The 23,612-nt window shown below is 35.7% G+C and overlaps 1 protein-coding gene across 1 annotated transcript; it reads right to left on the reverse strand.

The window, feature by feature from the left end:
• Positions 1 to 8,250: 8,250 nt before the first annotated feature.
• LOC149564843 (protein NRT1/ PTR FAMILY 6.4-like) lies at positions 8,251 to 13,597 on the reverse strand. The gene is made up of 6 exons (XM_089818414.1): positions 13,101 to 13,597; positions 12,901 to 13,012; positions 12,212 to 12,429; positions 10,533 to 11,095; positions 9,724 to 10,130; positions 8,251 to 9,508 (listed from the first exon to the last, which is right to left on the reverse strand). Exons 1-6 carry the CDS (start codon positions 13,101 to 13,103, stop codon positions 8,994 to 8,996), a joined length of 1,818 nt encoding a protein of 605 aa, XP_089674540.1. The 5' UTR covers positions 13,104 to 13,597; the 3' UTR covers positions 8,251 to 8,993.
• Positions 13,598 to 23,612: the final 10,015 nt, after the last annotated feature.

Consider the following 23,612-nt stretch of genomic DNA (forward strand, 5'->3'; position numbering starts at 1 on the left):
CCCTACTTTCTAGATCTATCACACACACTCCCATCCCCCCATCTCTATCCCTCTCACTCTCCCACTCCCTCTCCTACCGCCTACTATCTCTCTCTCAAGTTCTCTCTCTCTGTCTCTACTCTCTCTCTCCCATCCCTTACTCTCACTCTCACTCTCTCCCATCCCCTACTCTCTCTCACAATCTCCCATCCCCTACTCTCACTCTGTCTCTCCCGTCCTGTATGATCTCTCTCTGCCACCACCCACTCTCTCTCACACTCCCACTCTCTCCCATCCCCTACTCTCTCTCTTACACACATTCCCATCCTCCACTCTCTCTCCCATCCCCTACTCTCTCTCTTACACACATTCCCATCCTCCCCTCTCTCTCCCTCTCCCACTGCCTACTCTCTCTCCCCCATCCCCTACTCTCTATCTCCCCTCTCCCATTCCCTACTCTCTCTCTTTCATAGGCACACACACTCTCATCCCCCCTCTCTCTCCTCTCCCATCCCCTACTCTCTAGATTTATCACACACACTCCCATCCCCCCTCTCTCTCCCTCTCCCACTCCCTCTTGCACCACCTACTATCTTTCTCTCAAGTACTCTTTCTCCCTCTCTACTTTCTCTCTCCCATCCCCTACTCTCACTTTCTCTCTTCCATCCCCTACTCTCTCTCTCTCTCTCTCTCTCTCTCTCTCTCTCTCTCTCGCTACCACCCCCTACTCTCTCTCACACTCTCTCCCATCCCCTACTCTATCTCTCTTACACACATTCCCATTCCCCCCTCTCTCTCTCTCACACACTCCCTCTCCCACCACCTACTCTCTCCCATCCCCTACTCTGTCTCTCTTACACACACTCCCATTCCCCCTCTCTCTCCCTCCCACTCCCTCTCCCACTGCCTACTCTCTCTCTCTCTCTCTCTCTCTCTCTCTCTCTCTCTCTCTCTCTCTCTCTCATCCCCTACTCTCACTCTCTCTTCCACCCCTACTCTCTCACACACTCTCTCTCTTACACACACTCCCATCCCCCCTCTCTCTCCCTCTCCCACTCCCTCTCCCATTGCCTACTCTCTTTCTCTCCCATCCCCTACTCTCTCTCTATCTCTCTCCCCCCTCCCATTCCCTACTCTCTTTCTTTCACTCACACACCCATCCCCCCACTCTCCTCTCCCATCCCCTACTTTGTCTCTCACTCGCTCTCCCTCTCCCACTCCCTCTCCCACCACCTACTCTCTCTCTCTCACTCTCACTCTCACTCTCTCTCTCACTCTCACTCTCCCTCTCTACTCTCTCTCTACTACCCCCTACTCTCTCTCTCTCACACATTTTCACTCTCTCCTATCCCCTACTCTCGCTCTCTCTTACACACATTTCCATCCCCCCTCTCTCCCTCTCCCACTCCCTTTCCCATCGCCTACTCTCTCTCCCATCCCCTACTCTCTCTTGAACTACTCTCTCTCCCCCCTCTCCCATTACCTACTCTCTCTCTTTCACACACATGCACTCCCATCCTCCTCTCTCTCGCTCTCCCTCTCCCACTCTATCTCCCACCACCTACTCTCTCTCTCCCCCATCCCTACTCTCAATCTCTCTCTTCCCATCCCCTACTCTCAATCTCTCTCTCCCACCTTGTACTCTCTCTCTACCACACCTACTCTCTCTCACACTTCCTCTCTCTCCCATCCCATACTTTCAATCTCTCTTCCCCATTCCATAATTTCTCTTTGCCACCCCTACTGTCTCTCACACTTCCTCTCTCTCCCATCCCGTACTCTCTCTGCCACCCCCACTCTTTCTCACTTCCTCTCTCTCCCATCCCGTACTCTCTCTACCACCCCTACTCTTTCTTACTTCCTCTATCTCCCGTCCCCTACTCTCTCCCCTCTCCCATCCCCTACTTTCTCTCTATCTCTCTCTCTCTCACACACATGTAGCCATCCCCCCCACAAACCCCCACTCTCTCTTGTTCTTTCTTTGCATCTCTTCTTCCTTCTCTATGCACTATTTAAGTCTCAATAGTGTGTGTGCAATATAGCGAGCACGTGCTATTGAGACCAAAATTCAAATGCTTCAAATAGGGCGTATGTGCTATTCAAAGCTTTGCATTAAAACCAAGCCTAAGGCTTGGTTTTGCCTTGGAGATCCAATCCAAAGGTTTGGAGTTTATAAATAGCTCTGAGATGTGTTTTTCTGCAAACATACAAAAAATGATTGATTTTTCTTGTGTTCTCTCCTTCAAGATTCCTCATGGTTGGGCATCGATAAGATCAGATTACATGACATTGTAGGTCTTTATGTTAGCTATATAACCATATAATTTATTTTTAATTTGAACTATTTCAAGCCTTTCATCTATAATTTCTTTTGAATGTATGTTCATTTTTTGTCAAAAACCACCATGTACTAATTGGGCTATAGATTTTAGCTCGTTCATTGAATTTTGCAACAACTTAGTTTTTTAGAAACTAGACTCCATTCTACACACTTTGGAAAAAAAAATTGATTTTAGATTAGTTTTCAATTATTCTAGGGGGGGGAAAGGGTGAGTGAATAGCCGAGTTGGTTTGAAGGCGAGTCGTGAGGCGTAGTGTTAAACTAATGATCTCGGTGCTAGGCATCAACTCCAGTTCGAGTCACACTAGGTTACCACAAACCCTTTTAAGGGTGAGTGAATAGCCGAGTTGGTGTGAAGGCGAGTCATGAGGCGTAGTGTTAGGCTAATGATCTCGGTGCTACGTATCAACTCCGGTTCGAGTCACACTAGGTTACTAGGTTACCACAAACCCTTTAAGGGTGAGTGAATAGCCGAGTTGGTGTGAAGGTGAGTCGTGAGGCGTAGTGTTAGGCTAATGATCCCGGTGCTACGCATCAACTCCGGTTTGAGTCACACTAGGTTACCACAAACCCTTTAAAGGTGAGTGAATAGCCGAGTTGGTGTGAAGGCGAGTCGTGAGGCGTAGTGTTAGGCTAATGATCCCGGTGCTATGCATCAACTCCGGTTCGAGTCACACTAGGTTACCACAAACCCTTTTGCCAATAGTGGCATGTTGTGATGGTTAAGTTGTTGTGTTGTTATCTTTGCCATCAAGGTTCAAATCTCATGGGGATGAGGTCCCCCGTTTGTGGCCTCACTGGTTCATAGCTCCAGGTCAAAGCGTTTACCCCTTTAAAAAAAAAAAAAAAAAAAAAATTATTCTAGGGGGAGCACACAGATATTTCACATTTTTGGGATGTCTCTAGTTAAAAAATTCATTAAAAAAAATACACATTATAAAATTACCCAAAAAATCTACGATAAACTACATAGTGTTAAGTAACTTTTGACCAAAGCGATTAAAGAATTTCAAAAAAAAAATTAAAATTTTAGGGGGGCCATACTTTGTACTGTGTTTTTTTTTTTGGAATAAATAGTACCACTTTCTGTGGGCCCCTTTTTTGAGGACCTAAAACTAAACCATTTTGAAAAAAAATTAGTAGTTTAGAAACTAGATTCAAAGGATTATGACTTTTGTTTTTGTCATATCTTAAAATTTTGATCATAACTATCTTCAAATTCTTGTTGAAGTTCAAAAATTGTTGATTTTGGGAAAAAGGTGTCCACTTATACCCCTCTTTTGGCACCACAACTTGGTGCACTTACCCAAATATGAAAATGTAGGATTTGGGCCTTCGAGATTGTTAGCAATCCAAAAAGGGATCCAAAATGGAGGAATCAAGCCTTACAAGTTGTTATAATAAGGGATCCAAATATGCAAAAGATCATAGTGTGTGTATGAGAAATTTGAGTGAAGTGTATGCCCCCATGTTAAAGCAATTACTAATGCCTGAATAGGAGCAATGACTTTAACAAAGTGCACATGCATCTACTAGAGACATTTTCACTATGAAATTTCCACAAGGACACATCAAGGGAAATAGGCACATGTCTACCAATTATGGGGTCAATATAATCATATGATAATATATAAAATACTATGGTAGATATGAAATCTCATCATTCCCCAAAGAAAATAGACCTACAACATAATAGAGAAAAAACACATAAGAGTTATGAAGAAGAGTCTTTTTCGGTTGGCATTGCAAATACAAAAACTAATTTGATACTACTATGTGATAATGTTTTCTAAAAGGACTACACAAAGGCACATTTACAAGCAATGACACTGTACAACAAAACGTGTAAGAAAATATAGAATAAGAGAGGTATAGATAGAAGAATGAGTGCAACTTGTTTGATCCCTATATCACCTTGTGTCAATGGAACAACAAAGATCATTTCAAGCAATCTAGACAAAACATATAACAAGAAGCACATCATAGAGGAAGAACATTACAATAGGAAAAGATTAGATAAAACCATACAAGAGAAGCTAATCAAGCGCATCACCTTCCCCCTGTCTTGGTCCATAATGCTTAGTGAAGGTGGGAAGCTCACCAAAGAAACAACGTCAGGCACAACATAAAGAACAATCTCCAACACTTTGTGCATCATTCAACACTTTATCTCAACCTTTGACTCATCTACTGCAATTTCTATACTTATTTTATTTTTTGCATTTTGTCTTCCATTACCTTCAATCACAAGATGATTAGAAAAAGATATATTTTCCAATGCATCCACTCTTCTTCTAGTTATGTTCAACATCTCATTGAGTTTTCTTTTCTCCACACCATCCCAATACTCATCCCTAGATAGAATGATTATGAACCTTATTAACTTAATCCCCATCCTTACTTGTGTAGTAATCTTATCCACTCATAATCCCATATGATCTTGTCTTCCTTCTTGAACTAACTTTTCACAACCCTAGTCCTCAATTGTTCACGACTCTCTCCTACCCGCAATAGTATTTTTGAGCTCTTCTCAACAAACCACTTAATGCTCCTCTCACCCATAGATATTGGTGTCTAACCACCTCATGATTGATGATCTATCACCACTTTTAGGAAATTAATCTCTAATGTCATCTTGAAAAAATTCAATGTTCACACCCTAATCAAACAAAATTAACCTTGCCCTCAAAATTGAAGAAACTCAAACTAAAATAGTAACTCGCCGAGAAAATATAAATTCCATGCTTATACTAGCAATCTCACTACTAATAAAAGATAATAATTCTTCAAAGAGAAATAAAAAAAGACAATTCTTCAATGTTAGACACGAAGGGGGTTTCAACCAAGACAAGCTTCGTAAACCCTAGAATGGGTTATGTCTAGTCATGTAATGAAACTATACCTAACTTTAGAAGGATGATTTGGGGTTTGTTATTTTTTCCATTTCCCTTTACTAAATCAACTTTGCAACCATGATATAATGTCTATTAGATTTTTCCTCATCCACAAATTGGAATCTACTGTAATGGATGTTAGGGAGAGAAAGAAGAAAAGTAAAAATTTCACCATTTTCCATCAAGGGCTCATTCTTTGACTATAGAACTTTCATCTTTTCCTCTGCTAATTCCAAAAAACATAATAATATCTTGGAAGGAACCCAAGTTACTAGCAAAAAAATAAAAAGTTCAATTTTTTTTGAGATTGATTTGTTGGAGTCATGGTTGTAGAAAGGTTGGGAAGACTTTCTGAGAGATAATCCATGCAAAAAAAAAATTGAGAATAGGAATTTGAATGTGGATGAGGAAGAGTTGGGCTCTAGAGAGAGTGAAAAGACAAAACCAAGGAGGAAGAAAACTAGGAGGGAGTATATTAGTAGAAAAGAGGAGGAGGAGGAAGATGATTATGTGGAGGAGCCATCAGAACCAGAGGAGGAAAATACTAAAAAGAAAGAGGAGATGAGAAAAAGATTCTACTCATTTCTTAGCAAGCTTTACTATGAATACCTTTGATTTTACCCCTGCTCCTCACCCAAACTAACATGAAAACCTCTCTGATGACTACCACTTATTTAGGGAGGATTGATGAAAAAGATAAAGAGAATTTTTTCCTAACCCCACAATGATGCGGGTTTTGGAAAAGGATATTCCTAAATGGAAATACATTGATTATCAAGGGTTGACTAGTACTATGGAAGCAACCAGTAGTGAGATGGAAGAACTTAAAACCCTTTTTTCTACCTCATATGAGAACTTCAAGAGCTTGTCTCAGTTTGCTATGAAGGTTGCACATGTAGAAGCTACCACGATCTAGGTGCTCCAACGAGATAAGGAGAATGGCCATGGTACAAAGGATTCAAAAAAATTGTATGGTTTCCTCATGGATGATTGGGCAAAGGTGTTGTTGGGAAGGAGAGGAACTGAAAAGGCCAAGAATTAGGCCTTTAGTTTTATATGATTTAATTTTGATGATCTGTTTGTGTTAAAATGTTCTAACTTGTTATACTCTGAACTAGTCATATATGGCTTTAGTTTTATTATGTTTAAGATATTATGCTTTACAGAGGTTTAGTTCACATGGCTACTATCTAAACTTTGATTTTAAAAACAATTATAATATGATTAATAGTAGTTTAGATATGATGGTTATGAAGAACTTGTTTGGGATGGACAAGTTAGGGGTTTTAATATTTTTTAATATTAAAGCTAAAAAGTGTGATGTGTTGTTAATCTAGTTATTGGTAGTCTATTGGTGGGACTACAATTTTTTTTTTAAGGGCCAACCCCCTTGTTTTGGCTACTTTAATATAAAAAAACAAAGAATAATGATAGGAAGTTCAATTTGAAATATAGATTTTATTAAAGTGAGCATACAATCTCTCAATATTTGTTAGCAATCATTATGAAGGCCTTTAAACAATGTCCTCAATTATAGAGGTATCAAACATCATACATGATGATGTTGCTTCTGGATTCGATTGTGTAAGTTTTTTTATCATCAACGTTTCGGATCACACTCTGTGATCCATCATCAGGATGAGAGAAGGAAGTAAAAAAGTATGCAGACTAGCCAAGCCAAGCAGAATAAAAAGAAGAAGAGAGGGGGAGGAGGAGCACACAACACGAGGCAGAGGAAGAAGGAAATGAAAAGAAAGAAAGAAATTTAAAAATGGGACAAGAGAAGAAAAAACTTACACAATCGAATCCAGAAGCAACATCATCATTAACAATGGATTGTGGAAACTTGATATTATTAAACATCATACATGTTAACATAATCTCAAAAGCTTTGCCTTCCCTTCATTCAACACCCCCAACTCCAAATTTGTAATGTATAACATAATGTATGAAATGAGTTAGAATTATAAGTCACAAATGATGATAGATAACACAATGCTCACTGGACCAGAGAAACAACACCTTACTGAATTAATTATGAATTCCAAGATTAGTTACATGATCTTTGATCATTACAAGGGTGGTTCCTTTCTGCATAGACTCAATATTGATTTCTCACTTGTGATGCCAATTACTTTTTTCGCCTCCACCTTGTTTTCACATATGGTTGGTTTTTAATATTTAGCTTTTGGCATGTAAGAACCCCCCATTCCATATGGAGTGTTCCACTCCCTTTCAACAATCATTTGAGAAACAAACTTCTCCAAACTATCATTGTTCCACAACTACCCAGTGACAACAAGTGGCCAAAAAAAGTAGAGGCCAAGCTAATCAAACCAAAATTTAGACTTAAGTAATCAAACCAAAATTTAGATTGTAGTAATCAAACCAAAACTAAGATGACCTCTGATAATTAAAATTTTAGGCCCACCTTATCGAATATGTTATCACATAAGTATATTATTTTGTTAAGGTATCTAAAAAGAACCCCCAAAAATAATAGTCTAACATATGTCATGTTTTATCATATAATTTGTTACTTTAGAATCATTCAATTCATTCAAAATACTTATAGTGAATATTATCAACTTTAAAGTCTTGAGTGTTATATCAATCAAAATGTTGAGCATTACATCAAATATCGCAATATTGAAACATGCACAGCTCTTAAATCCTTTTCCAAAAAAGTAGGTTCATATAGAAATATCACTAAAAAAATATATGTAAATTTTTGTAAAACAAAATCATTGACATTCTTCTTTGAAAGGGTGAAATAATATGAATTATTTTTAAATTTTACTACATATACAAACACTATAAACCTTTTATAAAAAAGAAAATGAATTATTTTTAAATTTTACTACATATATAAACACTATAATCTTTATAATAATAAAAAATTAGACAAATTAGATTTTGAAAGGGCCCGGAACCATATACAGAATGTAAGAATATAACCTTAAAACTGCAATCACACAATCGAAAAACAGAGGAAAAAGACCTAGAAGAACCAAACACACGATCTGTCAGTACTCCTTGCAAGAAAAATAATGAATTTAACTTCCCAAACTGATCATAACAGTTCGATGGACCAGTAAAAAACAACTAGCTCAAAACAGTCACGAGGACAGAGCTAGTCATCTCCAATGAGATGATAGGAACAGTTCGGAAGTAAAATTAGTAAAAACTCAACTGAATGCAAATTCGATCTTCGGCAACCTTTAACTCAGATTACAAATCCAAAAGATACTATTCTTACATCACAACTTCAACTCACTATTCCACAAAATGCCCAAGGGAACATTAAGAACAATTTGTTAGCTTGCTGCTTGTCAATCAGAAAATAAGTTCCCATGACAAGAGCCTGTGAACTACAATGAAGATCTCTGTCATTAAAACACCTGGCATTAAAGATCAGTACTGTCCTCAACTTCTGCCTGATCTTACAAGGACCTTGCATGCTCCATGTGTGCTTCTATATCGACTGCTAGGTGACGAGTGTTCAACTCTTAAGAACATACTCTAATGGTGGAAGTAACTCTTCTCATCCATATAGGTTAAAAAACATTGACCAGTATTTATATATGGAAAACTTAAGAAATCCCTACTCTATGCTCCCATACAAGGGTCGTATGGACCCTGTGGACCTCTTGGCTAGTCTGCAGCATGAAAACCGTTTCCTATCCTTGAAGGTATGGCAGAAATAGCTTTTCTGCAGCTACAATTTCTTCAGAACATATTTCAAATGTTACACATAAGTTCCTTTAATCTTCATTATCTCACACATCCATGTACACTTCAAGCTCTTCAGTTCTTGTTTTCTCTAGACTCGAGTTCAATTCTTTCATATTGACAGAGTTCTGATCCTCTTCATTGCCTGTCCATTCTTCTTTGTACTTATACCAGCGGGCAAAGAAGAAGAATATTACAAGGTTAATGATACTCAAAACTGCAAGAAGCCAGTAGAAGTAATCTAATCTTCCGCTGTTCAGGTTGCTTGGAAGCCAACCCCTGTTCTTCCCATGTTTGGTGACCCTATTAACCACAGTAACCAAGAGGCTGCTCCAGTAGAATCCCAGCGAAAGTGTGGTCAGAAAAAGGCCCGTGCTCATTGATTTCATGGTTACTGGGGATTCCTTGATGAAGAATTCAAGCTGACCAACATAGGCAAAGGCTTCCCCTGCGCCTACCAGGAAAAACTGGGGGACTAGCCAATAAACACTGATCGGAACAGTGGCAGTTCGCTTTTGGGTCAGTCCATATTCTTTTGCTGTATTCAGGCGTTTCTTCTCCACTGTGAAAAGAAAAACAAATATATCATGTTAATGTGCACAAATGGTATACAGCCATAAAATTGTGAGCTTCTTATCTTAAAGGTCTTGAGTTCGAGTCTAATCAAGTTAAACTTGTAATAATAATAATTAATCACAACAAATAATGATAATTAATCTTGCTTCTTCAGTGGACTTTGAAAGAATGCCATTGATGAGTGGTATGAGAAGAGATTACCTAGAGCAGCTGCCAACATGGCAAAGATTGATAAAACCAGACCCACAGATATCCTCTGAAGGCTGGTGATTCCATGCGCCTTTCCTGTCAAGCGCCTCAAGTAGGGAACCATGACCTTTTCACTTAGAGTTGTGAAGAGCATAATGCTTCCTACCAGAAATATTTGCAAGGAAGCTGCTGGAATCTTGAAGGATCCGATTCTTCTGTCCATGGTGTTCGCTTGCTCTACTGAGAATGTTGTCATCTGGGAGTAGACTGTCCAGAACATGATGCATGTGGACCAAATAGGCAGGAGTCTCAGTACCATCTTCACTTCTTCCACCTTCGTTACAGTGGCCATCTTCCAAGGGCTACTTTTTACACTTTCTCCCATGTCTGGATCCAATATGGCGGCCTTGTCTAGGCACCTGAAAAAGCAAAAGAAGGCTCGATTCAGTGGTTTTGATTTCTTTTTCTAGTTATTAAGAGACATATTCCATATTTCCCCATGTTTTGGGCAACGTTTTCCAACTTTTTCTATTATGGCTTAAGAGAAGAGGCCATGGACATCATTAAACTCTCTTCTTTAAAAATGGTATTGGCCTTTCTCAGGAAAAGAAAAATGTTATTTGGCCTAGTCATTTCTAGAAATCTATAACAATTGAATTCTATCAGATTCCATGTCACTCATTGGACTATGTCAAGACATCATAAGAAATCTTCGCCTAGACCAAGTGAATATACTAGAATATAGTAATGATATAGACCTGAAATCATCTAATTCTACATATTTCCTATAGTTCTATTGATTGATGCACGAATTCACTCACAGGCATTGATTGGTGTGAAGGGTTCTTCTTTTGATAGGATCACTGCCGTTGCCATTTTCATCCTGGTTGAGGAGACTTGGGTCAGGAGGCAAACTCATTCTCCTATTTCTCCATGCTGCAACAAGGACTTGGGCTATTTGTGTAAGAGGGCTTCCCGCAGGTTTTCTGAATCTATATAGATATGAGCCCCCAAGCAATAGTACCACTGCCAAAATCATGCTCCCTGCAGGGATTCCATATCCCCATCCTCTTCCTATATTGTCCTGTATGTACACTAACACCGTGACTGCAAACATGGAGCCAATGCTGATGCAGAAATAGAATCTGTTGAAGAAATAGATCATTTTTCTCTGCTCCTTTGGATCCTCATTGTCAAACTGATCTGACCCAAATCCCGAAACGTTTGATTTTACACCTCCTACACCAAAAGCAGTGATATAAAGAGAGGCGTAGAGAAATGCCATCATTTTCCCACTCGCTCGAATACAAACCCGGTGATTATCTGTGCACGCTGGAGGCTGCAAACTTGGCAATGAGGTCGAAAAGGCCAGTAATCCAACACCCTGCAAATATCAAATCATACATCATTTCAATTCAAAAATAAGCTCTCTGAAGCAGAAATATGAAGAACATCGATGAATTAATCTTAAAATCTGGCAGACAAATGAAGCTTATACACAAATAGAAAGAAGAAATGAAAATAACGCCCACAGCTCACTTAGAATAAATCAGGTGACCATTCGGCTTGTCTTCAATGAGCTCTAGGTATCAGAAGTAAGAAAAGATTGGGAAAAAAACGCACCATGAATATAGGAAAACATGCCAAAATAGATAGCAAAAAGAGTTCAACCTAGTGATAATTTGATAAACATGACACCCTGTATTAGTATCTGAAACAGGCTATCAATTTGAAGGATGTTCTCAAAACAGAAACTAAAAATATCAGGGTGGCACGGGCTGTGGTAAGCCAATTGAATTATCCCACCAAGAAGGATATTACTACATGATCTATTTATCTTCTTAAAACCTAAAACTGTCAAGCCAATAGGGAATTTGGTCTGTAGGCTTATGAGAATATGTCATCAATTACTGCTCCCGGCAAAAGATCAAGTGAAAGAGTATTGGCTGGGCTTTCAACAAGACTTTCTAGGTGACGTCTCAACATGTAACATTAGAACCAGAAGCTTAAAAGATGGATCACCTAATCAAAGAGAAAAAGCTAAAACTCATCCTGTCTACAGAACATGTTTACTAAATTCTATGGTAGCTAAATGAAAATCCACTAAACTTTTGGAATACTAGAAAACGAGATTACAGAGCATGGCTATCATACAATTGTTATGGTAACTTCGCTTCCTTGAAAAATTATACCAGAGTTTAACTTAAAACCGTAAACTTTGTGGTAATTGTCTCATTAAAGGTTCATTTATTATTTATGGCTACAAGTTTTTTTAAAGCAAGTTACAGAGCCATGTTATGGTAGAGTAATAGCTTTAGCCCAACATATTAGTGAGAAAGCACAACTTTTTAAAAGCGATAAAAAACACAATCATAAAAATAATCTATGCCTCCAAATGCATAATGAATACGCGGCTATAAAATGCGTGTCAAGTCCAGATTAAGATGAATTTGATGTGCTTGAAATGCTAATTTTTTTCTCATGAAAGCTTAAGACTTACCAGAGCTTGAATTGCGCCAAATATTGCAATTGTCTTGAAACGGCCAAGGAGGGCGTCTGCTACAAATCCTCCAAGCAAGCACAACAGGTACAGGGTTCCCATAAAATTAGTGACAATATTTGCTGCGTCAGCATTTGAGAGATGCAACTTCCCAACCAAGTAAGTGACCAGGTTTGATGCTATGCCTATCACACACATTCTCTCTGAAAGTTCTGCTCCTGAAGAGTACATTAAAAAGAAAAACCGGTTAGAACTTATACTGTCCTCTGAATAAGATTTGTCATGAGATACTTGTCAAGACCACACAAATTCTTGAAAAGCTCAATGCTTTGGCATCCCCTGTTGTCAATGGCCGAACGCATTCAAGCTTTTGCTTCGAGTCATCAAACAAGAACTCCTAACTGGAACAACATCATCCATAATTTTTAAGAGTCTCTAAACTAATTTAGCCTATATAATTCCTTAGTAAAAACACTCAATATTTATTCAACCATAACATCCTCTATCTAGTATAAACTCATTTAGAATCATATCAACTATGACTCATTTAAGATCCACACCATCCATGAATCTGTATACTAGAAACTCAATTACCACATATCCAAACTCTGAATATTTTCACATCCACATTGATGAATACTCTGTCATCATATGTATTGTAAAGTGAATCAAATATGCACTCAAATTACCTAAAATAATGGCAGCTGCAGTCCATCCACCAGTCTTAGACCTGTCTGCTGGATTTCCTTTCTTGTCCAGCACTCCCCCACTGGCAAACTTTGATAAATTCTGCCCTTCTTCCTGAAAAATGAATGCGAACTCAAAATATATAAACAAAAACACCTTGAAGAAAAGCGAAGAGAATCTAAATAAAATAAACAACAATTACCATTTTGAAAATCCCAGAGCTTGGGACAGCAGTGCAATCTGGATCCCAAAGAAAACAAATATATATTCAGATGCCCAGGCTTAAAAAGATAGTATTTATGTAGTATAGACCAAGTTGAGGAGATTGAGGAGTATATACACCAGGTGGGGATCACCTTCAAACACCACACAAACAAGAACACTCTACCCTCAAAGATAGAGAAAGCTTCCTAACACAATACCAACACCAATTAAACAACTTAACCCACAAAATAGGGATAACTTCCTTAACCAACACACACAATAATTCCACCCGCAGATAGCATTTATCAACTTGATTGATTTCAGGAGGTGAGCGACTCTACCGGAAAGGTGGATATTGTTACTGAAAAAGAAAGAAAGAAATGAAAATATATCATATATGGTAGATTCACTTGAGGAATTGATGCCTGAACTCAGGAAGGCAGAGAAAGTTTCTGAGCGGAGGCAAACTAAACTTAAAAGAAGGCCGAAATAGATGTTTTAGGCAGTTCTCGGATCTCTTCTTATAGCCGCGGGAGGGATGGAGTAAAATAATTTGTCTGTTCAAGTTCCCATTAAACACATTCCAGTATCTCACTCCGAGTGAAACACCTGTACAATAATTGACTATATTGTCCATTACCATCTTGCACTTTGGAATGGGACCTACGGTCAACCAGCTCTACCTGCTCTTCCACACATTCACTCTCTATATGCCCCCACATTTGTTTTCTCCCCTCTTCTTGTCGAGGCATTTAAAGTGTCAAGAATATATCTATTCAATATATTTCCACCATACAGCACATGATTTGCATGCATCTAGGTCGGTTATACATCGAAATTTCATTCCGGAATATCTGGCATCTTTTTTCATAAAATCAGTTCATAAATAGGGGGTCAATTTCACACATAAGTTTTAGTAGCTTTAGATATTTTTAGTCTAAGGAGCCGGTATAATTGTTCAATGGTAGAATATCTAGAGAGTAAATGCCAGGTCCCAGTTCGCTATTTGATTGGTTCATAACAAAGTATAATCTACTTGATCCAAGTTAAGCCAAGTAGTGGTTCGAGGTATTATTGAAAAGTATTATAATTAAATAAAAGATTGAACAAAGTATAATCTAGTTGATTCAAGTTAAGATAAGTAGTGGTTCAAAGTATTATTGAAAAGTATTACAATTAAATAAAAGATTGAACATATTGTTGCTCAAGCGAATATGCTATCAAAGTTCCAAGCTAATAGAATTGAGCTAAGATAAGATTCTTAAGCAATTGTGAAGTGGCTTAATAGAGGTGTTGAAAAATGATCAATTTTTGACCCTAGAAATTTATTGGTCTAGCACTTAAGAGTAGTAAATAGAATAGAGATTGTTTTGGGAACCTTCATTCTATGAAGATGCTCGCTCAGGAGCATCTAGATGTCATAACCAGATAGATTAGGGATCTTGGTTTCTTGGAGGATCTGGGTAATGTTGAATCCCTTGCTTCTAGAGATGTGGAAGAATGGGAACTACTAAAGGAAATATTCTGGAAGCAAAAAACTAGAGATGATTGGCTCTAGGAAGGCGATAGGAACACTATTTTTTTCCACAAAACTATGTAATCTCATTGGAATCAGAGTTGTATTTCTTGTTTGGTTAATTATGAAGGTATCCAATTATCTTCCTTGCCAGCTTTGTTTCAGGAGGCTACTCGGCACTTTTCTAACCTCTTCTCTGAGGATTATCCTCCTAATGATAATGAAGAGCATATTATTTTGTCTTGTATTCCATCCCTTATTTCTCGGGACATGAATGATTATCTTATGTGCATGATCTCTTTGGTTGAGTTGGAGGAGGTGGTCTTTGGTATGCCTAAGGGAAAAGCTCCTAGCCTAGTAGCTTTCTTGTTGAATTCTTTCAAGACTTCTGGGACATCATTAATCAAGACTTGTTAGAAGTTGTTAAGGAATCTTATTCTAGCAAACAGATGCTTTGAGCACTAAATTTTAGATTTTCTTGGTTATTATTCCGAAAAACGATGGAGCTAATCAATTGGAATTTTTTAGGCCTATTGCTCTCTATAATGTGGCTTACAAAGTTATTACTAAGTTGATTGCTAAGAGACTTAAAAAGTGGTTGCCTACTATTATGTTAGAAGAACAAGGAGGTTTTGTTGTAGGAACACAAATCTTAGACAAGGTGGTTATTGCTACTAAGCTATCCACTTTATTGCTAGCTCAAGCCAGCAATCTATGTTTATTAAGTTGGATATGGCTAAGGCCTATGATAGAGTCAAATGGAGCTTTCTAAGGGATATTCTTCTTACCTTTGGCTTTCGCTCAGAGTGGGTGAATTGGATTATGAGTTGTCACTTCTTCCTCTTTCTTTGTTCTTCTTAATAGCCAACCTTACCAGTTATTTGGTGCTTTTAGGGGTCTCTGCTAGGGTGATCCTCTTTCCCCCTATCTTTTCCTTATTATGGCTGAGGGTCTGGGTAGATTCATTAAGTATCAAGTTTCCTAGAACTCTATCCAAGGGTGGCATTAGGGCAATGGTTTACCTTCTCTTTCTCATCTTCAATTTATTGATGACTCTACTCTTGTGGGAAGTGCTTGAGTAAAGGAAGTTGAAGCCTTCCAACATACTTTGGATATTTATTTGGTGGTGAAAGGCTAAAAAGTTAATGAATACAATTCTTCTATATATTTCTTTAACACTTCTAAACCTATTTAGCGAAGGATTGCTAATATCCTTAAGTTTCAAATAGTTCACTCCCTTTGACATATCTTGGCATTCCTCTCACTGTTTATAGGCAACCATGACTCTTTTGGCAGAATTTAATTAACAAGCTTTAGGAGAAGGTAAATAACTAGACCCATAGATGGCTCTCTGTTGTTGCTCGTGTTCTACTTCTTTGATCTATTATTCTTGCACTCCCTATTTATAGAAGCATGGTTCAAGCTTCTCCTATTTACTTTCTCAAGGAATTTGATGCTCTTTCTCAACAATTTCTTTGGGGTGGTAATTTGTGCAACTCTAAATGGAGTTTGAGAAGTTGGGAGACTATTTGCAGTCCTAAGAAGGAGGATGGTCTTGGCCTCCGATTTGCTATCTTGAGTAGCCAAGCTTTACTAGTGAGGGTGTTCTAGACAAAATCAACTTTGAGCTTGTATAATTACTCATAAGTAGAACATAGGTGCTAATCCTTGGTCTATTACCATGCTTCATGTTAAGGTCATGGCTCTATGGTGTGGAATACTCTCAAGATTGGTGTTCAATTGGTAAGAGGGGCCTTTTTTGGATATGTAAGGGAGTCTTTAAGGCTTTGTTTTGGTCTGATGCTTGGGACTCTCTCATCTTATCCATTTACCCTCATCTTTAGACTCTATGTGATTCTTTTCTTGCTATTGGATGGGATAAAGTGGCTAATTATAAGACTCCTTATCAGTTGGGTCTTGTTGTTAGATATAGATGGAAGTACTCTTTAGATTGGCCTCCTAGGGGCTCAGAGGCAGACTGTTAGGAGCTTTCTAGTATTTTGGCTTCTAGGGAGTGCTACTCTCTACTGGGGCTAGATATTTTGGCTTAGGGTGGTACCCTGTCTGGTTAATATTTTGTTTCTATTGGGTACTAGGAGATTACTAGACAACTATTAGGGGATGCTGAGGTCCCTTTGTGAAAACAAGTTTGGAATAAGTTTTCTTGTTCCAAATGTAATTTCTTCATGTGTTTGGTGGCTCGTAATTGGTGTCTTATGTGGGATAATCTTTGTAAACATGGATTTCAGAGCCCATCTTTTTGTGTCTTATGTGGTAATGGAGAGAAGTCTATATCTCATCTCTTCTTCCATTGTTATTTTTCTACCAAGTTATGGCTTCTTTGGTGGAGAGATTGGGGTTTCTCTTGTTAGCACGCTTCCTCCTTGCCCAAGTTTTGGGATTGCTTGGGGAATGCCCTCTCCAAGACTTTACCTCTTCAGGTTGCATGGATTGTTGGACCCACTTTTATTCTTTGGCATATCTGGTTGGAGAGAAATTGACGAATCTTCCAAGATGTCTGAATTGAAGTCATGCATCTTTGGTGGAAGATTTCCCACTCCCTTCAAGAAACTATTTAGGCTATGTAAGTTAGATTGATGTATGAATCTTGGTGATCTTGCTATTTGTAGTCGCCTTAACTTCCATTTTCAAGAAGAGTTCTTAGGGGTTGCAGGTCAATGGTATGATAATGTTGTAAACCATCCTAGACGTTAGGGGAAACAACAGGTGAATCGTATGGGTCATCGGTCGCCTCCTCCACCCAGAGTTCTTAAAGTCAACCCTAATGGTTCTGCTCGGGGGAATCCAGGTCCTGTTGGCATTGGGGGTGTGGCTCGATGCAGCTCTGGAGAAGTTCAATTTCTTTTCTCAGTACATAAGGGTTGGCATACTAACAATCTCATGGAGGCCTTGGCCATTTTATATGTTGTGGATCAATGTTGTTTGAGGGGATGACAATAGCTTATCTGTGAATCTGACTCTCAAGTGGTGGTGAATTTGCTTACTTCGCAGTTGCTTGAGTATGTTAGTTGGCAATTGGCTTTAGTTGTTAATCAAACTCTCATCTTTTGTACTTCTCTAGAGTTTATTAGTTTTAATTACATTCTTTGAGAATGGAACTAAGCTACTAGTTGTTTGGCCAAATGGGCTTCTGATCATGTTTAGGATTGGAATATCGTGGATAGGGGGTAATTACCCTTGGATCTGTCTTGTGAGTTAGATGACCTTGTTGCTCATGATAGAGCCCCTTGTCGAGCTCTCCTTTTTTGTTTCTCTTTTTCTCTTAATTAATTTTTATGCCACTTTTAGTAAATGAGAGATTTTAGGTTCAGATTTGAACATAGTATTAGATCATCTCGATCTCCAAACATCCGTAATTTTGGACAAAAAAAAGAGGTGTCAGAAAATAAAACACACTTAAAAATAGATCAACATTATATAATTATATAGTAAAACTCTTTCAAATAACAACTTTAATGCAAAACAAAATCAATCCCTATATTGTAACAGAATTATTCAAAAAATACACAAATATTTTACTAAAAAAGAGATTTTTTATCTTTTAAAAACCTCCATTTTCGAGAAATTAACTATCCGCTCCAAATTCCAACCGAGAGCAATCTAATAAATAAAAAAACAAAACCTTTTCATAAAGGTTTGGACTTTGATTTTGCTAAGAGAGAAAGAACCGAAGACTTCAAACAAAAGTTACACTTTATTATAAGTTTAAATTCTCAAAAATATTAAACGTCGGAAGGATTTTGTGGGGCAAAAGTAGCCTAAATTAGTATTAAAATGGATGCGGTAATCTAAGTGGAATATGTCGACAGCGACAAGGCTAGAATGGACTGTTATGTTCAAAACTAAACGGGGACGCGTTTCACATTTAAAAAATATATATAATACACTACCTATATCAAAGATATTTAGTTAGATTGTTAAATTAGATAAATATGGGAGAGATATTTATTATTATTAGTTTATATAGAAAATCTAGTGAAGAGAAAATTGAATAAATTTTTTAATATGAGTACATTATTTATGGCTAGAATTTTTTTTAATTTTAAGTATAGGATCTTTTTAATATTTTTATGAGAAGATATATTATTATTTATTTAAATGTATAGATTTGAATTATTTTGTAAAATTTTATTTTTATAATAGTTATAAGGAGAATTTAAAGCTTATTTCGAACTATTTTATAATTTATGATATCAGTTTAATTTTTCTTTTAAGATGTGAATTAGAATGAGAAGTATAATTCATGTTAAGCATTAAGCTTATAGATCTTCTGTAATCAATCAAATAAATAATTATATATTTTAAAAATTAAAAATATTATTTATAAATTTCTATCATATTGTATAATTTAGATTTTTTTCAAACTTATTTAAAAATGTACACACTTTTCAATGTGCTAAATATTATTCATTTTCAATATTTGAATTTAACTATAAATTATCATTAATTATAAATCATAAATTAACAATTCAAATATAAAATCTCTCAATTTAAAAATAGAATAACACTTTCAAAATATTTAAAACAAATCATATAATCACTAAGAACCATGTATATGTCAATTTTTTCCGATTATAATATGTAGTGTTTTGCCTTTCACAAGGACTTAAAAAATCCCATTCTGGAAACAAAGAAGTAACATCGTTTTATGCTTGCAAAATGTTGAACATTACATCATTGCTTTTAATAAAATTAATAAAAGTAAGTGATTGAAATCGTGGTTTGGCAATTATACATAAATAGTAAATAAACATTATTAACAAGTAAAGAAGTTAGGTGCTATTTAGAAAGGGCTTTCCCTACAACCATACTTATTTTGACAAGTGTACAACTATTGATTTCTAAGTTCTTATATGGTTAGGAAATCGGTCTCTACCTAACATTGTAAACATTAAACAAAACAAAATAGATGGTAGGAGAACGACTATCATGAAGTTCTCGTGGGCATGATGCACTCTAACCTTTTCAAGTATAAATATTATCTTATTAAATAGACTTAATCACACTTCAGCAATGCAATTTCAAAATGGCAACAAGTAGTCTAAGAAGGGGGCTGATCCTTACAAAAGATTACCATTGTTTAGGATAGCTAGTTTTATATTATTTTCGTGGAAGACAAGTATCGATGATGATAGGTAAACGATATAATTTATTCAAACTAGTGTTTTTAGAATATTCTAGAATTGATTTTAAACTTATTTAATTATTATTTTAAATGGTAAAATATAAGTACTAAAGTAAAATATAATGTTTCTTTATTAATATTTATGGTTAAAAAAATATTGTGTTTCACTTTTAAGAAAAGAATACCACTTAATTGGCAATTTAGGTAAACATGGTGGACATAATGATTTTAAAATACATTTTTGAAAGTAATCCTTCACTTGTGGAGATAGAAAAAAGGAAAGGAAAAGTTTTTAAACTATTGTTGACTTTATATCTGAATATTTAGTCTATAGAATTACCTCAATCTATAAATAAATTTGTGTGAAACATAAGAAAATGATGCTTTAGTTAATGATAAATTTTCTTCTTTTTTTTTTCCGCTATTTCTCATACCTATATCTATATAATTTTGTGATAATTTTTTATTATAAAATTTTCTTTTATTTTTGTATAAAATTATTTAAATTTTAGTATGCATTATACTTAATATATTATTGTTTAAGATTATAAGTGTTGTTTTAAGGTTTCTAATATTTATGATTTTATTGTAGTATAGTTGTTTTATATAATCTTGTTAATTAAAAGACTTTGAATTGAACACAAATGATCTTGTAATTAAAGAGAAGCCCTATGTTCATTAATTGACAATCACAAATATCATATGGACATTTTACCAAACTTAGTTCATACAAGATCATGTAGATGTTAAAATCCTATGAAATATAGTTCACCTATACTTGAGATTGATTACTTATAAAGGAAATTTTTATAATTTGCCTCTTTTTAGTAACAACCTTCCCTACGTACTTCTCTACACTAGACCTAATTGTAAATCTTGAATGCACTAATATCAAAGAGAAAAATATAGTACCACATTAGAAGAATAAATGAGGCTAATTTTTTTGGACCAATAAGATAATTTTAGACTAAATAAAATGTTCTATGTAGATGTAATTATTAACTACTATTGAAAAATTAGCTATGAAATACTGTGAAATGACATATAGAATTATGTGTCAATTAGTCATATCTTTAGGTTTATATTTCATAGACTCAAAAATATTTATATCATATTATTTGTTATTTTAATTATTTATTCATTTTAGATAAAATATTATGTGCCTTAAGAAAATTGTAAATATAAAATGATAAGAAAATTATTATGTTGATGGTCTAATAAAAATTATGAATTTAATTGATTGGTTTAGGTGGAAGGATGCAAAGTAAAAATTCTTGGTAAGTTAGTCTTGTGAGAAGGGAATTCTTTTTTATTTACTAGATCTTTCTTATATTTAAATATATGTTATATCTAGATATTATGAAATTTAATTGTTATTATCAAAGGATAGACCAAATTAAATTAATTTAAATGCTAATAGTATATTGAGAATAATAATTTTAAAATGGGGGAAATGTCGATTGGGAATACACTAACACACTTAATGAAATCATTTGAATCTATTCATATAAACTAATGAATCCAACACCAAGAATAGGAAAAAAATAATAAACAATAAAAAGAGTCATGAAATAACACAACAACAATATCATCTTTGTCTTCAAATACATGAACAACTTTTTATTGTTCATAATGAACTCAACTAGGCAATCTCTATCATAAAAGAAAAATAGCTTGCATATCTCAAAATCATAAAGTACTCCAATCAAGGACACATATTCAATTCCTAAGCATACCACCCGCTACCAATAATAAATGTTTCATAACGAATCTTTACCGATCCAAATACTGCAATATTGTCATAACTAGGATAACCCAAAAAAGGCTATTCACATGAAAACTAATTAACTTAATATATAGCTCAAATAAAGCATACCATGAACAACTACAAGCCAACCATGATCATACGTAAACATCCATAAATCTATCTACAATTGCACACCATCTAATTAATAATATAGAAGTTATACAAATCCAATCTTCTATGTGATAAACTATCAACTTTGTCAGGAAAACAAATATGTTGACATCATCCTTGATAGTCTCCCCCTTTGGCATTGATGAAAATATATGATGTGAATTTAAACCAAATCAATGCACAAATATCAAAACTATTAATAATATGTTGAGATTATGGGTGTTGCACACATTGTATAATATTGTTATATTGTATTATTTTATTTCATTAAGTAATGTCGTATCTAGGAGCACCTAGATGGACGTGCAACATGTAAAGATTCCCATGTGATAACTTGATGAGTTGTATTGTAACATTGTGATAATATTTGATGTAATTATTTAATATTGAGGGAAAGAAATTAAATGCCCAATATTAGATGTGGGGTTAGTGAGTTAGGTAACATGTGGTTTTAGCACATGGTTTATGTAATACCACTTGGTGGTTTTGTGGGACTTACTACCATATAAGTAGCCACAAGTGTAGTTGTTGTAGTAAGGTGAGAAGAGGAAAAGGTAAAAAGGGAAAGAGTTGAGCAAGATAAGGCTTAACAAGTTAGCCAAAGGAGCATTTGTGAAGGTTGGAAGCATGACATGGGATGTGTGGATTCATGCTTGTTCACATAGATTGCTCGGTGGTGGCTATGGCTTTGAAGGCTTCCATGGTTGTATTGCAATGGTGTGTTTTCTAAATAATACATAGTGATGAATGTTTTTGGAGGTTGGGTTTTTTTTTCCCTCAATGAGGGTTTCCCATGGTATATCTTGTGTCACAATTTTTTTGTGTGCATGTGTTGTCTATTCTCTTGCATGTGGACTTTAATTGCATATTTATTTTAGATCTATTATGGATTATGTGAAAACAATTATATTCTTTATTGCAAGTTTCCTTACAAGTGGTATCAGGCTATGGTTTTGTTGTTGTAACCCTAGATTGAATCCATGGGAATGCATGGTAGGATAAAAGAAAGGGCAAGATATATGAGTTGTTTATTGCAGATTTGAAGATTTTGCATTTGCTGTTATGATGGGATGTTGGCAAATTTTGGGCATGTGAAATTGTTGGTCAAAAGGGTTTTTTGGATGTTTTGTTTAAATGAGAGTTTTATGGGGTAGCTTGCAAAAATGACCTCTTAAGTAAAAACAAACCTCAGCATTGGATCTGGGTTGATGTTTCCATAAATTTTGATATATAATATGCCCTAGTTTGGCCATGTTTAGAAGAAATGAAAGAGTTTTTTAGTTTCATCCCATGATGGACATCAAATTTAATCCTGTTGGAATTTTTGTCACAAAAAAATAATTACAGTAAAAATGGTAAAATGATTGTCTTAGTAAAATGACCATAACTTTCTCTTAGGGTATTAGATTTCAAACTTCTTATAGGAGTTGGAAAGATAATTCAAAGCACTACAATTTGGTTTATTTTTTATTTTGTTATTTTGACATTTTGTTAGGTTTTAAGAGCCCAAAAGTTAGATGTTGTTTATTTTGAGAACATATTAGGGCATAACTTGGGCATACAAAGTTAGATTTTGGACTTTGAGTACTCAAGGAAAAGCTCTTGGAGAGCTCTACACATTGGTTCAGATTTGGTGTAGGCTTGACATGATTTATTTGATGATATATTGATCTAAATAGTTTATGTTATATATTTACTATGGTAGCATTGTGAGTTTATGACATTGTATGTTTGGAGATTTAAATTTGATATCAGTGTATACTCAGATTATATTTCAGATTGGTCTCATGATGATATAGTTATTAGTGTTTGATTTGGATATGTATGATGACTCATTGGGTCTAGAATTTGTGCAATGTTGTAAGCGGTCTATACTTACAAGTTGCATTTATGGCTTGAATATGAGTTGTCTTTGTCCATTGATCTTTCA

Source organism: Cupressus sempervirens, chromosome 3 (genome assembly GCF_028749045.1).
Source record: "Cupressus sempervirens isolate cs-2001-9-10 chromosome 3, ASM2874904v1, whole genome shotgun sequence".
Lineage (NCBI taxonomy): Eukaryota > Viridiplantae > Streptophyta > Pinopsida > Cupressales > Cupressaceae > Cupressus > Cupressus sempervirens.